The sequence below is a fragment of the Falco cherrug genome, chromosome 4, assembly GCF_023634085.1.
Source record: "Falco cherrug isolate bFalChe1 chromosome 4, bFalChe1.pri, whole genome shotgun sequence".
Classification (NCBI taxonomy): domain Eukaryota; kingdom Metazoa; phylum Chordata; class Aves; order Falconiformes; family Falconidae; genus Falco; species Falco cherrug.
Window position 1 is genome coordinate 44372193 of NC_073700.1, and position 14724 is coordinate 44386916.

Genomic DNA, 14724 nt, shown 5'->3' on the forward strand with positions numbered 1-14724 from the left:
GCACACGGAGGCGGGTGGTTTGCGGAGCCCTGGGGGTCTCCGGGGGTTTATTGGGGGCAGCAGCGGTGGGGGCTGGGATCGAGTCAGGGGAAGACGGGCCCGGGCCTGGCCTAATGGGACCTGGAATGTGGGACCTGGGACCTGGAGCCTGGGTCTGGCCCAGTGGGGGCTGGGACCTGGGACCCAGGTCTTGGACTTGGGTCTGGGTCTGGCCCAGTGGGGGTTGGGGTCTGGGACTCGGGACCCGGGTCTGGCTCAGTAGGGGCTGGGACCTGGGTCTCGGGACCTGGGTCTGGCTCAGTGGGGGCTGCGACCTGGGACCCGGGCCTGGCATAGGTGGACTAAGGGCCCAAGGTCTGGCCTGGGTGGCTCCAGGCCCAGGCTCGGGGTTGCGGTGCCAGTGCCACTACAGGCCCCTCTCACTTGCTCTTCTCCGCTTCCTGTGCCAGGTTCAGGGCTGCTCTGGAGGCTGCAGGAGACACGGGGACAGTGTTGGAGCCTGTCCCTGGAGCAGTGGCCACCCAGCCAGTGGCCTGGGGATGAGCCCAGCCTGGCCGTGCACCACCATCCCGTTCCCATTCCCTCCCGCTCCTGCCCTCCCCAGGCCTGGCAGGCAGCTCCTGCATCCAGCGGGCTTTGGTTGGGAGCCCCAAGTTGGTGCCAGCACTGAGGAACACACAGACATGGCAGGGCCAAGGGACGACACATGGCTTGGGGGTCTGGCTATGGGGGGTGTTTCTGGCTACGGAGAAGCAGGAGGGCAAGCGCCTGCTCTACCAATGCCAAGGGAGGAAGGGGTGGTTGTGCGTGGGCCACATCAGCATTTGCAAGAGCAGGAGAGTGGTTTGGCCAGTGCCGTGGCCATCCACAGGATTCGGCCAAGTGTCAGGTGGTAGCAGCAAGGCAACCAGCGCAGAACGTCCCCTTCCCCCTTCAGCGGCAGCGGGAACCGCGGCTCTTTACATACAGACAAGCTGAGCTGCGGTGCCACCTCGGCCGTCAGCCGGGCTCTGCTGCTGACCAGAGTCTGCAGGACTGGACCGTGAGGCGCAAAGAGAAGAGAGAGAATTATAGAGAGGAGAGCGAGCCCCCAGCCTGGCTCCTGCCACCGCGGCGGGACGGGGCTGCAGCCGTGAGAGCACGGCCCGTGGTCACAGAGGGACAGCTGCTTGCTGGTAATTAAAGTGAGAGTTGCCTGCATCCCAGTGGAGTTGGGCTGTGCTCCAGAGAAGACAGCCTGCCCCGGACACAGGGAAGGACAGCAGGGACTGGGGGGCCCACGTTACCTTCTCGGGTGATGCTGGAAGCTGTGTCCAGGGCTTTAGCGCTGAGGTTGCCCAGCACGTTGTCCACGGTCTGGTGATGCTTGAGGAACCAGGGCCGGATGATGTTCTGGTAGAGCACCTGTGACCCATTCCAGGAGACGGGGGCCATGCACCACACCAGGAACAGGCACTGCAGGGAGGAGAGACACTCCAGAGCTGGAAGATGGTAAGGCAGGGCCCAGGCTGAGCAAAGCAGCCCCCACAAGAGAGAAGAGCTGAGCTGCTCCAGTCCCAGCTTGGCCCAAAGGCAGCAGCTTCCCAAGGCTGGAGCTCGCTGGAGGTACCAGGACCTCAGCTGATGTGGGAAGCTCCACACTGGACTGTGGCCCCACCGTGGCCACAACCACTGCCCTGATAACAGGGCAGAGCCCATCACACTTGGTTCCTCCAAGTTCAGCCACCAGGTGAAAGGACTGGCCCCAGCAGCCCCTGGCAAAGCTGTTACCTTTCCAGCGTAGTAGAAGGGGAACCAGTAGAGGAAGGTGTCAGAGAAGAACTCTGCTACGCTGAAGATGCCGTACACCACCCAGTATGTCAGCCACGTGGTGTCATCCTCCTTGCTGGAGCTCTCGATGGCTTTGATGCTGCAGCAGGAGAGTGAGAAGGGCACTGCTGCTGCAGTCCTGCTGCCAGGGTGGGCACCTCCTTCCCCAGTCCTCCAAACCCTGGAACAAACCTGCCTACCGGGTGCTGCTGCTCCCAAGCTGGGTCCCAGCATTTTCAGGAAGGTCCTAAGAGCTTCCCAACTGTAACTCCCTGTTTACCAAGGAGACCCTCAGCTAAGGCCAGGGAATGCTCTCCAGATGCTGCAAGGGAGGCTGAGCTGGGACACTGGTACTTACGAGACGTATGCGGGGTAGACGAAGCCAATGAGGTTGCAGAGCAGTGAGGCGCCATAGCCAAACACGAGGTACAGCCCCAGGAATGCCACAGAACCTGCCAGGGGGGACAGAAAGGACCGTCACATGCCTGCTGACATAGATGGTGAGGAGAGACCCCGGCTCAGTCTGCTGAGCAGCTTTCTCATCGCAGTAGTGAGAAAAGGCACATGCTAGGACCCTCTAGTTGGGAATAACAGCCACCATCAGTTAATCCCAGTATGACCCTCTGCACACCAGACCACGGAGTTGCTCAACATGCCATCTGCGCAGCCATGTGGCAGAGTCTGTCGTGGAGTGCAGGTGCTTGCTCATTCCCAAGGGAGCTGCAACCTCCTCCTGTCACTGTTTGTCCCCTCCCTGGCCTGGAAGGGACTTTACTACAATAAACTTGCAAAGCTTTTGACCCGTCGCCAGCCTGGACCTGGGCCAAGGTTGTGGAGATGTCAGAAGCAGAGACTTTTAACACACACCTGTGGTCCAAAGTCAAAGCACCGAGCTTCTCTGTGTGCAGGGCTTGGATCCGCTTGGCATTTTGGTAACGACTGTTCAAGGAAAAGCCTTGCCACCAGAGCCAAGGGCCTGGGGGCAGCTCCCTTCTGCTCCCTAGACACGGCTCCTGCACGTGCTTGTGCTGAGCAGCCGCTGTTCATTAAGAATTCAGCCCCTTGAGAACCAGCAATCCAATCCCACTGCCTTGTTATTAAATGAAATCATTAAAATTAAATGTAAGCCAAGACTTTGGTCATTTGGAGCCTGCCCAGCCCTCAGACAGAGGCCGGATCAGTGGAGCTGGGAGAGCCGGTGGATGTGGGAAGCCAGGGCAAGGAGCCCTTGCTGTCAAAACCGTGGCCACAGGGAAGAGCTCTTGCTCAGGTGTGGGCTCAGGGGGCCCGGAGATGCCAGCCCCCCACAGCTCCCTCCCAACCTGCTGACACACAGACCCTGATGGGGGCAGGAAAGCAGCTTGGGGGGACATGCAGAGCCGGAGTCAAGGGTATTTACAGTCACAGGCCAGCAGCATCTCCCCCACGCTCCGTAAAAACTCCTCCGCCTGCGCAAGCTCTGTGCCCTGCAGCGGGCAGGAAAGCCAGGACTTAACTCGTCTGTGCCAGTGAATTAGAGAAAAGCCCTTGCTTGGGCTCAGGGAATGGATTATCCCCGCTCTGCTCACTGCAGCATTTCTGCACCTTGCTCTGCCCGCCCCCCCCCGGGCACCAACGGGGCTTCGGGTCTTTCCCAGGAGACAGGCAGGAGCAACACGGCTTTGGAGCAATTACAAATCTCCCTTCAAGGAAAACTCCGAGGCAGGTTCAGGCAGCGCTGGGTTTTATTTCCCCCCAGAGCCTTAGGAAGGATTTCACGGGCTAAGTTTAGCCCCCAGAGAAATTTATGTAACAGCAAAAAACCAAGTGAAAGGTTTTGCTTACAAAGAGCTGCTGAGGGGGGTGGCCGGAGCCATCCCACCATGCCTGTCCCAGCAAGGAGGGCAAGCAGACAGCGTGAGGGCCGGCCCCGTGCCTTGGGAAGGAGACACCATCCTCCGGGATGATTTTTTACTCCACCAAAGCCACTGCACGGCTGACCTGGCTGTGCTGCCCAGAGGCCAGGCAAGATGGGCTCCAAACCACAGCCCAGGGGTTGTTCCTGGCTCCGGGGATGCAGAACCGACCCTGCTGGCTTCAAACACAAATCAGGAATTACTCCAGAGCCAGAGGAGGGACAAATCCAGTATTTTTAGTTTAGCAGCAGCTTCTCCTTTCCAGGACAGGGACCGAGAACTCAGGATCATTGCTCTTCAGTGGAAACGGTGCCTCTGTTCCTCCCCTACCCCCAAAAACTCATCAGACCCGAGCACCACCGAAGCCCCCAGACCCTTTTGCTCAGAAGCCGCCCAGCTGCCACACACCACGTCCACACCCAACCTGCTGGCAGTGGCAGGTGCCCGTTCATGGAGCCCTTTTCCCTCTGAGTGGGAAAATGAGCCCCACAGCAGGTAAAGGACCAGGAAATTGCACCGGAAGGTGAAAGGCTGAGGAAGGGGGAAACCAGGAAAGGTTTCATATAAAATAGCAAATTGGAGAATGCGGAGGGGTGTGAATTGGCAGAGAGCAGGACGGGGCCGAGGGTCAGAGCGCGGAGGGGGGTCACGTCATGCTGGGAGGACGCTCCTCCAGGAGATGCCAGCTGGTTTCCCAGGAATGAGCAAACAGGATCGGGTTAACAGCCGGGCCTCTGCCCTCCCGCCGGGCAGGGAGGACAGGGACACTGGGACAGGAGCTCCTGTCCCCAACTGGACAGACCTGCCATGATTTGGGGACTGACCCGACAGACCCCCCTCCGTCAGGGCCAGGCTTCTGCAGGGTCTTGAGGGCCTGGCTGACACCTCAGACATGCAGACCCCACGGGTTTTGGGGTGTGCTTCCCCCTTGGGTCAGTGTGCGGGATTTCACGCCTGCCGAAGGTGAGGACAGGCGGTGCTGCTCCCCTCCCCGGCCCTCATCCCGGCCCTGCTCCGCCAGTGTGCCCAAATGGGGGTCTTGCCCGTGCCCCCTGCCCCCCACAGCCCAGAGGGGCTGCCAGGACACCCCAGGATAGAGGAGAGACCCTCGGAGACCCCCCCAAATGGGAGGGGCGGGAAGGGAGGACCGGGGTGATGGGGGGGACCCGGGGGTGCCGGTCGCACCTGTGGCCAGGTAGAGCCGCTGGACGCCGGTGCGGGCCTCCAGGCGGCCCAGCAGGTCGCCAAGTGGCCCGGGGCGATCGAGGAGGCGCTGCAGGCGCTGCAGCACCGTGCCCATGGCTGCGGCGGCCGCCCCGCTGCCACGGCGCCGGGCCACGGAGGGGCGGGGCCGGGCCACGGGGGGGTGGGGCCACGGAGGGGCGGGGACCGGTTAGAGAGGGACACGGCTAGAGCGGGGAGGGGCGGAGCCAGAGAGGGGGTGGGCGGGGACAGAGCTGAATAGGGCGAGACCAGAGCGCGGATGGACGGGGCCAAAGCCGGGAGGGGGCGCGGCCAGGTCTGGAAGGGGGCGGAGCCAGGCAGCGACTGGCGGGGCGGTGCCGTCGCCATGGCAACACCCGCTCAATGCCCGTGGCCCGGATGGCGGCGTGGTCGAGACCGGCGCTGGGGCTGGTACTGGTGGTACTGGTGATGATGGTGGTCACCGCCGCCCTGCCAGGCCCCACCAAGCCCCACATCTACCTGAGCAGCTGGGCTGTGCGGGTGGCGGCGGGGCCGCGGAAGGCCAGGGACCTGGCCCGCCGGCTTGGCCTTCTCTGCCTGGGCCAGGTGCGGCCTGGTGGGTGGGTGCAGGCCAGACAGCTGCCGCGGTTAGGGGGACAGGGCACACCTGTCGTTGGGCTAGGTGATCTCCAGAGGTCCCTTCCAACCTTGGCCATAGTGTGGTGTGTCCGCCTTCACTCATCCTCTGCTTGTCCCCTCCGCTCATCCCCACCACATGTCCCAGAGCTGGTTTAATTTTAAAATAGGGCATTGAATTATTCCCTCTAATGGTTTTAAACCATTGGATGCAGATAAAAGCATGAGCTTGGCATTGCTAAGCACCTCTGCGTGTGCATGGGTGAGCAAGGAAACCCAAAGGGCACCCCCAAACCTCCCTTGGGAGCCTGCCACATCTCCGAGTGATGCTCTGCTTGTCCTGCCATGTACAACTGACATCCAATGTGTCTGTCTGGTCTCTACAGGCCACACAGAGCTGGCACACGCTCCCACAGCCCGGCTGCTTGTCTAGAAACATTCTCTTACAACAGCTCTTTGCACCGGCAGGTGATGGAGGGAGAGCCTTATTATCATTTCAAACACCGCGGCACCAGGCAGAGAGCCTTAAGCAGACACTGGGGCTGGAATATGCGTCTGACAAAAGAGCCAAAGGTAGGGAGGAGACAGCTGCAGGGACTGAGGCTGCTGCCTGCCATGCTGGGCAGGCTCTGTCTGACACCACCACCGCTGCTGCTTCCTACCCAGGTCCTCTGGTTTGAGCAGCAAACTGTGAAGAGGCGCACAAAGAGAAGCATCAGCGTGGTGCCAACAGATCCTTTGTTCCATCAACAGTGGTACATGGTGAGATTTTACCGCTTTCTCTTCTAATCCTCAAGCAAATCACCTCACCGACACGTAAACAGTACTAATGCTGCCAGTGATGAGGCAGCAGAAGAGTCCCTGAAGGTCACCCGCAGCCTGCTGCCCAGGGGCTGATTAAATGTAATCTGTTTTCCAGAACAATGACATCGATCCTGATCTAAACATCCTCAGTGCTTGGAGCAAAGGGTACACCGGGCTGGGGGTTGTGCTGACCATCCTGGACGATGGGATTGAGAAGGATCACCCGGACCTGTCTGCCAACTATGTAATTACAAGGGGCTGAGCAGCATGGGCTGCATGAACCGGCTCCTTCAGGGTGTGTTGTCTCCTGGGGAGGGTGGGAGCTGGTGCCTTCATCCCACCCATGGGACTCTGCCTCTCTGTGGCTGGATCAAAAGGTTTGGTGTCTCCCGCAGTGTTCTCACATCAAGGAAACGTTACAACTTGTACATGCTCAAATCTCCAAAATAGATGTAATTACAGCAAGCTGCAAAGCCAGTAAAGCTAGTAAATCCTCACGTGCTCTGAGAGCTAAGAGGAAAGGATAGGTACATCTTAGTTGTTTATAACAGCATGGTTTCAGTGATTTGTAGTTCCTCTCTCTTCACCGCGTGGCTGGCAAGGCTCACCCTCAGGTGACTCACCATGCTGGGCTTTCTCACTGGACACAAGCCTGGCCACAATGAAGCAGTACAATGATGTGCAAAGTTACGCTCCTTGAGCAAAACCCCGTTTCCAACAACTCCAGGCTGACCTGGGGCAGCTGCTGGGTGCAAAGGGGCCTCCCTTGCCCTCTCCAGGCTGGGCAGGCAGCGAGCTTGTGGGCAGGCAGGGTGATCCACACTGCCAGACACCAGGTGAGGTGCCAGGTGCCTATGCTGAGCAGTCACAGCCTGTGTTGAAAGGCAGTTTGCTCATGCTGGTGCCTCTTTTTGTAATAGGACCCCCTGGCAAGTTATGACTTCAATAACAACGACCCCGATCCCCAGCCCAGGTACACCACCATGGACGAGAACTGGTAAGTTTTTCCTAGCACCCTGTACTGGGTGCTTTATCTCTCTGGGGGATGAGGCTGTCCCAGGCCCCTTCACCCTTCACAGAGGCTGGCTCACAGGCTATGTCCTTCAGGCATGGGACACGCTGTGCAGGAGAAGTGGCGGCTGTTGCCAACAACCAAATCTGCGGAGCAGGTGTTGCATACAACGCCAAAGTTGGAGGTGAGCCATTGCTCCAGTGTGCTGGCAGGAGGAAAGTTGCAAAACAGCTTCAGCATGCTGCGGGGGGGGATGCGTGGCCCCAGGCGGGGCTGCTCTGGGGGGAACCAGGGGCTTGCAGGGAAGCAGAGGGTGTTGCAGTGTTACCACACATCTGGCCATGGTGCAGGGCTCAGCCCTCCTCGGGGGTTTAATGCCCACCATAACACCAGGCTCCCACAGGCAGCACCAGCACCATGCAGGCTCAGGCTCCCCTGCAGAAGCGAGTGTGGCAAATGGGGTTAAAAGCTGAGAGAACTCACCGGCTTAATTGCAAAGGGCTTAAGGAGGAGCTTTGGAAACCACCACATGGCAGCAGCTGTACAGACCTGTGGGAGCCTGATCTCCTTAGGGCAGCGTCATGTGAAAGGGGCTCAAGGCAACTGGGGGGGTGAAGCAGGGGCCAGCAAGAAGGTCCTCAGCACTTACAGTGGTCCTGCATGTGCGAAGCTCCCATCTACCCGGAGTGAGCCAGCATGGCATCCCAAGTGCTGCCGCCTCTTGGACACTGCTGCTCCTTGTCCTGGCCCTGCAGGTGTGCGGATGCTGGATGGTCTCATCACGGACATGGTGGAGGCTCAGTCCCTCAGCCTGCATCCCCAGCACATCCATATCTACAGTGCCAGCTGGGGCCCCATGGATGATGGGAAGACTGTGGACGGGCCAGGTGTGCTGGCTGCGAAGGCCTTCTACAGAGGGGTCAAAAAAGTAAGCTTGGTGCTGGCCTCGGGGACCCCACTGGTGCAAGGACTCCCTGCCCACCCTCCCTCTGCCTCCTCCCTGCCAGGGACGGGGTGGTCTTGGCTCCATCTTCATCTGGGCCTCTGGCAACGGTGGGATCAACTACGACAACTGCAACTGCGATGGCTACGCCAACAGCATCTACACCTTGTCCGTGGGCAGTGTTCTGGCAGGCGGCCAGAGGCCCTGGTACAGCGAGGGCTGCGCTGCCATCCTCACCACCACCTACAGCAGCAGGACCACGAGCGAGGTGCAGATTGTGAGTGCCATGGCAGCTCTGCCGGAGCAGTGACCCTTGGGCAGACACCACTTCCCAGCACAGAGCGGGGTCATCCGAGCCTTCCTTACCTGGGGAGGGAGAGGGGGGCTTTGGTAAAGTGTCTGTGTTAGACTTCAAAAAGCATGAGGGGACCCGGAGGGAGCATTTACTGAAGTTACCCAACTCCAGCCGGTCCTGCCCTCCGCTCCAGCAGCAGGCAATCGTGCCAAGACCCCCCTCTCACCCTCAGGTGACCACCGACCTGCACCACCGCTGCACCAACAAGCACACGGGCACCTCCGCCTCGGCTCCACTGGCCGCAGGAGTGATCGCCCTCGCACTGGAGGCCAAGTAGGTGACATTGTGGCAGCAGGACAGTCCCCGGGGGGAAACCTGGGGCCTCACCAAAACCCTGCAGGAACAAGGAAGGGGGACTTTGCTAGCAGGGAGGTTAGGGGGTGCAGAGCTGAGGTCTACCCGGGCTCTGGTGGGGCGGCATCTTCTCCCAAGACAATGTGGCAGAGTGGCCAAAGGCAGAAGGAGAGTTGTCCTCTGGAGGTCTCTGTTGCTCCCATTTCAGCAGCACAGGAGGTTGTGAGGGGACCAGCTCGGACTCAGACAGCTAACTCACCCATGTCAGAAGTTAAAAGAGCCAAATCTTACCCTCAAAAGCTAACCCAAAGCAGAGACCTCTGTCCCCAAGTCCTCCTTGCTTCCAGCCCAGCACTGACCTGGCGTGACCTGCAGCATCTCGTCGTCAGGACCTCCAAGCCCACTCACCTGCAGGCAGAAGACTGGGCTGTGAATGGGGCTGGACGCAAGGGTGAGCTGGGGACTCAGCCGCTGCCTGCGGGGAGCCGTGCTGCCCCTCAAACTCCTGCCAACCAACCTGGGGCAGGAGCCCCCGCTGTGGTCTCAGCGCGGGGGGGGCTCACGTGTCCTCTCTTGGGGGGCATCTGCTTTTCAGTGAGCCACTACTACGGCTACGGGCTCCTGGATGCTGGTCTGCTGGTGGAGATGGCCAAGGCATGGACAGGAACTCAGCCTCAGCAGAAGTGTTCGGTCAAGGCGCTTCATGCCCCTCAGTAAGGGACAAGACCCCCTGGGTCTGACCTCACACAGGGACTTGCTTGCAGCAAAGTCACGCTGTGCCCGTTGCAGGAACAGGCTGCACAGCTCCTGCTGTAGCCACAGGGCTGTGCTTAGAGGTTGTGGTGGAGGGCAGGACGCCCACGGAGCGGGAAGAGACGCCCTTACCTCTCTCTGTCTTGTACTCGACAGGACCATTGGCTCCAAGCTCACCGTCTCTACAGATGTCTCCTTCTGCTCTGGGAGGACCAAGTGCATCCGCTCGCTGGAGCACGTCCAGGTCCAGCTCTGTCTGAGCTACAGCCGCAGAGGGGACCTGGTGATCGCTCTGACCAGCCCGATGGGGACTACGTCCACGCTGGTGACCGTGCGGTAAGGGGGCTCTGCGGGCCCACGGGGAGCATGTTGCAGTGAGCCTTACCAGCTGCTGGGGGGCACAGGAGGCTCCCCATCTCACAGCCTCTCCCGGGGCCAGGAGACTTCCTGACAGTGAGGTGGCTGCTTCTGGCCCCCGCAGGCAACAGGCTCACTGTGCCCAAAACTCCTCTGTGGCCCCTGCCATGTCTTTGTGATGCCTGCTCATACCAAGATCAGGGTGACTCTAGGGTCCCCTGGAGCCGCATCCCACCCCTCCAGCCCCTGAGGCTGTCACTGAGCTCTCCTCCCCTCTCCTCCAGCCCATATGACACCAGCCAGCAGGGCTACAAGGACTGGACCTTCATGTCCACCCACTTCTGGGACGAGAACCCCAATGGGACCTGGGTGCTCCAGCTAGAGAACAAGGGCGATGCCTATAACACAGGTGGGTGTGGGGGTTGCTGAGGGAGTGAACCCCTTTTACTGGGGTCATAGAATCACAGCGTGGTCAGGGTTGGAAGGGGCCTCTGAAGATCATCTAGTCCAACCCCCTGCTCAGGCAGGGTCTCCTAGAGAAAGTTGCACAGAGTTGTATCCAGGTGGGTTTTGAATGAGGAGATGCCACAGCCTCTCTGGGCAGCCTGTTCCAGTCACCCTTAGAAAAAAAAAGGTTTTCCTCATAAGAAGTTCCATCTGACTGTGTTGGAGTCTGTGCCTGTTGCCCCTTGTCCTGTTGCTGAGCTCCACTGTAAAGAGCCTGGCCCCACCTTCTTGACACCTGCCCTTAAGTTACCCGGTACCCAGTTGTTCTTTGTTCTTCCTTCCCCCACACTGATAATCAACTTGTTGGCTTGTCCTCATCCTGCTCCTCCCAGGCATGCCAGCCCTCTTTTTCTGCCCAACCATGGTTGCTTGGTTTGAGGGTCTCTCGGGCCAGCACATGGGCATGGCATGTTCTCCCACACACAGCCCCAAAGCTTCCAGCCCCCCAGCTTGCACATCCCAGGCGCTGGAGGGTGGGAATGTGGCTGCCACCAGCACCAAGTGTTGTCCCTCCTGCCCCCAGGTCTGCTGACCAGCTTCATCCTGCACCTCCACGGCACAGACGAGGACATGGTGGCCAGGCGCTTTGCAGCCTCTGCTGTGGACAAATGCATCAGGCGGGACGCGCAGGGAGCCTGCGAGGGTGAGCAAGTCTTCAGGCAGGAGGGGACAGTCCTCTCTGCCCTGGATGGCCCCGCAGCCTGGCTCACACCACCATCCCTCCACAGAGTGCAACGGCTCTTCATACGCCTACCAGCGCTCCTGCCTGCCCTACTGCCCTCCACGCTCCTACAGCCGTACCTGGAGAGCCAGTGCCACAGCCATGGCCCGCGTCTGTGCCAGCTGCCACCCCTCCTGCTACACGTGCCAGGGCGCTTCGGCCAACAACTGCACAGCCTGTCCCTCCTCCTGCACCTTCGACGAGCTCACCCACTCCTGCTCCCCTCCGCAGGGCTTCCCCTCCGAGGAGCGGCTGCAGGGTGGCCGTCTCCCTGTCTTCATCTGTGGCAGCCTGATCCTCTCAGCCGGCCTTTATGTCACATATCGTGTGGCCTTTTGCTGTGTGAAAGGTAGCGCCTGCTGTCCCCGGGTTGGAAGGTCAGTGTGACACCAGCCTGGGGTGCAGGGACACAGGCTGCTGGATCCCAGCTTGGGACAGAGCTGCCCTCCCCTGACTTTCAAAATAAACTGGTTGTTGCCTCTCCAAAGGGTGACTTCCCTTCCCAGCAGCGCCCAGGCCAATCCCACCCCGTGTCCAGCTCTGTGCAGCAGCAGAGATGGGGAGATGGCTTCCCTGCCTTGCCCCCCCGCCCCAGCCCCCAGGGATCCAAGCCGTGCAGGGGGCCCAGCCTGGCACACTGCTGCAGGGCAGCTATTCCCAGAAGGGCCGGGCTGCGTGGCTGGCAGCCCTGTGTCCTTGGTGAGGCACAGGGGGCCGTGGGGAGGAGGAGATGTGACTTCTCTCCAAACAGCTGCGCCCGAGCAACACAGCCAGCCCCTCCAGCGCCAGCCATCACCCCACGCAGCCTCTGGCAGAGGGCTCGCAAGCACTGCCTGGGGAGAACAGCCTGGACACGCACCGCTGCTGCACGGCATGCTCCCCGGTTCTTGTCAACCAGCAGCCTTTAGCCCTTAAAAAAGGGGTCCCAGGGTTGCTGCATCCCAGGGCTGCCCTACTGTCCCCCTCACCCGCAGCGAGTGGGGACAAATGCCCTCAGCCCTCACCGTCCCATTAGGGCTGGCAGCAGCTGCGCCCCGGCACGCAGCACGGCACCAGGCAGGGCTGGGACGGGCATGGGGAGAGCTGCCAGCTGGGGCCCTCCCAAGGGACATCGGCACCAGGCCAGGCTCAGCCTCCCAGCCGCAGCACCCCGGCTGTCCAAGGACACGGCCGCAGCGTGGCAGGGTGGGGGCAGTTTGTCCTGTCCCCCCCATGCCGGCTGTGCCATCCCCGAGTGTGGGGTGCTTGCACAGCTGAGGGAGTAACAGGATGAGAGCGAGACCTTTGTCTGAGTGTGCAATCACCACAAAAAAACCCTTGGCCAGACCTCACAGAGCACAGGCAGGGGCGCCACGATGAAGCTTTTCCTCAAAAGGCAGCTGAGAGCAAGGGGCTCTCCCCGGTGGGACCCCCAGCCCTGGCCCAGCTGGGACCCAGGCCAAGGGAGAGCCCTGGGGGCAACAGCTTTGCCAAAACACCATCCAGCCCCGTGCTGCAGGATGGGTAGAGCCTGGATGTACCAGGCACATGTCCCACGGCAGCACCAGCCCCACCGCGGTATCTCCTCCATCCCACTCCTCTGCCAGGGCTGGCCCAGTCCTCAGCGGGCAGCCTGCGGTGCTGGAACCCGATTGTGGTGCACAGAGGGAGACGGGGATAGGGGAGGGTTGTGCCTGGAGGGGGGACAAGGGCAGCTCAGCCCACCCTGCCCTCCTCAGCCCTCAGCAGCCAGCTGAGCTGTCCCAGCAGCAGGGAGAGGTGCGGCAGTTCCTCGTCCCGTGGGTCCCACCACCACCTCGGCACCAGGAGCCTGTTGGCAGCCTGGGGAGAGTGAACACTGGCCATGGAGGAGCCATGGCAGCTGCGGTGCTGCCGGGGGGACAGTGCACACAACCCCCCCACCATGAGAGCCAGCACTGCCAGTACCTGGGCAGGGAAGCCCTGGCGGTGCAGGGCCACCGTCTTGGCCAGGTCCCTGCCCAGGTGAGTCAGGTCCCTCCAGCAGCAGCCCCAGGCACAGAGGTGGTCCCAGTGGGACCAGTCCCTGCCACCCTGGAGGTCCCCAGCTGGGCTTCACCAAGGCCATCACCAGATCGGCTTCTTCTTGGGGTCCAGCACATCCAGGACCTTCTCGGCACAGTCCTGCTTTGTGGTTGTGAAGATGAAGATCTGGGGGAAGGGGCAGAGGTCCCTGCACAGGCTGCCCGAGTGCCCCCGTCACCCCGATGCAGCGGCACCCCACCAGCTCCCCATGGACCCCGGGGAAATGTGGGGGCTCTGGGTACCTCGTAGGGCTTGGAAAGGCTCCCCAAGAACGGCTGCACATGGGGATGCGGCTTCACATGGACCTAGAAGGAAACAGCATCTGCAGGAAGCCCCAGAAAAAACACCAGCAACCACGTCCTGACACCAAGGTGATGGCCAAGAGCAGGACCAGCACCCCGAGTAGGATCCCAGGCGTCCCTCAGCCACCCTCTCCCCTGGATTTCAGGCAGTGGGCCCCCTTCCCCTCAGCTTACAAGGAGAGGACAGCGGCACAGAGGCCGTGTGGACAACGCAGCTCTTCATTGCCATCCAGCGGCCCCAAGCCACAGCCCTCCATGCCAGACCCCCCCCCATCCCCACTGGAGACCCAGCACCCAGCTATCCTGACCCCAGCACCCACCTTGTAGGCATCTCCCTGGCAGACCACGGTGACCGCAGCACCCCACAAGCACCAGGAGCAGCCCGGGGTCCCCTCCTGCAGCCAGTGAGCAACGTCAGACCCCCAACCCCAGGGCTGCAGCCCCCCCGCCCCCTCCCAGCTCCGGGACAAGGGCATGCTTTGACAGGCTGCAGGTCTTCTGGGGACCATCGCTGCTGGGACCAGCCTGGCTGGAGGAAGGCAGAGGGTCAGTGGTGCTGGGGGGGGGGGGGGGGGGGGGGCACTGCAGGGACCTCCTCTCTTGGGCACCCAGCACACATCCACAGGGAGCCATGAGAAGCAGGCACTTGGGGAACAGAGGGGTCCTGGCAGCACAACGGGGGGTGACCCCCCTTCCCCAGGTAGGGATTGCCCAGGGGGGCACACGCTCACCCCTTCCCCCAGAGCAGGGGGAGCAGACACCAGCCTGCAGTGGTCCCCTTTGAGTCACAGCTTCACCAGCCAGACCTTCCTGGGGGTCACAGGCACCAAGAGAGGGACATGGGACATGCTCCCAGGGGTCCCAGCCCCACAGCGGGCAGTGCTCCCCCTGGTTCCGTTCTCTCTGCCAGCTCTTGGCACGTTGGCAAGCACCAGCCTCGGTAGCCAAGAGCCCCCGATGCATCTCTGCTCTCCCTGCAGGGTCTCTGCACATGGGGGAAGTGTCCCCAAACCCACCATGGGACAGCCACGTGGGGAGACCCCACACTCAGGGTGCCCAGAGGTGACAGCGCAGAGCCCCAGCCCTGGGGCTGCTCACATTCGTTGCA

General features: G+C 61.3%; 2 protein-coding genes across 4 annotated transcripts; one reads left to right on the forward strand and one right to left on the reverse strand.

Moving 5' to 3' along the window:
* Positions 1-13: 13 nt before the first annotated feature.
* Positions 14-5058, reverse strand: REEP6 (receptor accessory protein 6). 3 transcript variants are annotated; one of them, XR_008732040.1, is made up of 7 exons: positions 4890-5058; positions 2168-2261; positions 1771-1909; positions 1287-1455; positions 968-1035; positions 315-469; positions 14-272 (listed from the first exon to the last, which is right to left on the reverse strand). XR_008732040.1 is itself a non-coding variant. In XM_055709137.1 (6 exons), exons 1-6 carry the CDS (start codon positions 5002-5004, stop codon positions 452-454), a joined length of 603 nt encoding a protein of 200 aa, XP_055565112.1. In that variant the 5' UTR covers positions 5005-5058; the 3' UTR covers positions 14-451. The 3 variants fall into 3 exon arrangements, 2 of the variants coding, with proteins under 2 accessions (XP_055565112.1, XP_055565113.1); XM_055709137.1 differs by having other exon boundaries at positions 14-469; XM_055709138.1 differs by lacking the exon at positions 968-1035 and having other exon boundaries at positions 14-469; positions 4890-5057.
* A 248-nt stretch (positions 5059-5306) lies between these two features.
* PCSK4 (proprotein convertase subtilisin/kexin type 4) lies at positions 5307-11724 on the forward strand. Its single transcript, XM_055706693.1, has 15 exons — positions 5307-5495; positions 5994-6098; positions 6192-6287; positions 6445-6573; positions 7250-7326; positions 7437-7525; positions 8097-8269; positions 8349-8561; positions 8812-8912; positions 9281-9384; positions 9529-9646; positions 9843-10022; positions 10328-10452; positions 11074-11193; positions 11279-11724. Exons 1-15 carry the CDS (start codon positions 5307-5309, stop codon positions 11656-11658), a joined length of 2199 nt encoding a protein of 732 aa, XP_055562668.1. The 3' UTR covers positions 11659-11724.
* The last annotated feature ends 3000 nt before the right edge of the window (positions 11725-14724 follow it).

Bases quoted from the DNA above. Each gene is read 5' to 3' on its own strand.
- REEP6 (XM_055709137.1), bottom strand. From the start codon at position 5,004: ATGGGCACGGTGCTGCAGCGCCTGCAGCGCCTCCTCGATCGCCCCGGG. The intron at 2,262-4,889 runs GTGCGACCGGCA...CCCCCCTGGCAG, and splicing joins GCGGCTCTACCTGGCCACAG to GTTCTGTGGCATTCCTGGGG. The intron at 1,036-1,286 runs GTAACGTGGGCC...CTCACGGTCCAG, and splicing joins TTCCAGCATCACCCGAGAAG to TCCTGCAGACTCTGGTCAGC.
- PCSK4 (XM_055706693.1), top strand. From the start codon at position 5,307: ATGGCGGCGTGGTCGAGACCGGCGCTGGGGCTGGTACTGGTGGTACTG. The intron at 6,099-6,191 runs GTAGGGAGGAGA...CTTCCTACCCAG, and splicing joins GTCTGACAAAAGAGCCAAAG to GTCCTCTGGTTTGAGCAGCA. The intron at 6,574-7,249 runs GTAATTACAAGG...TTTTTGTAATAG, and splicing joins CGGACCTGTCTGCCAACTAT to GACCCCCTGGCAAGTTATGA.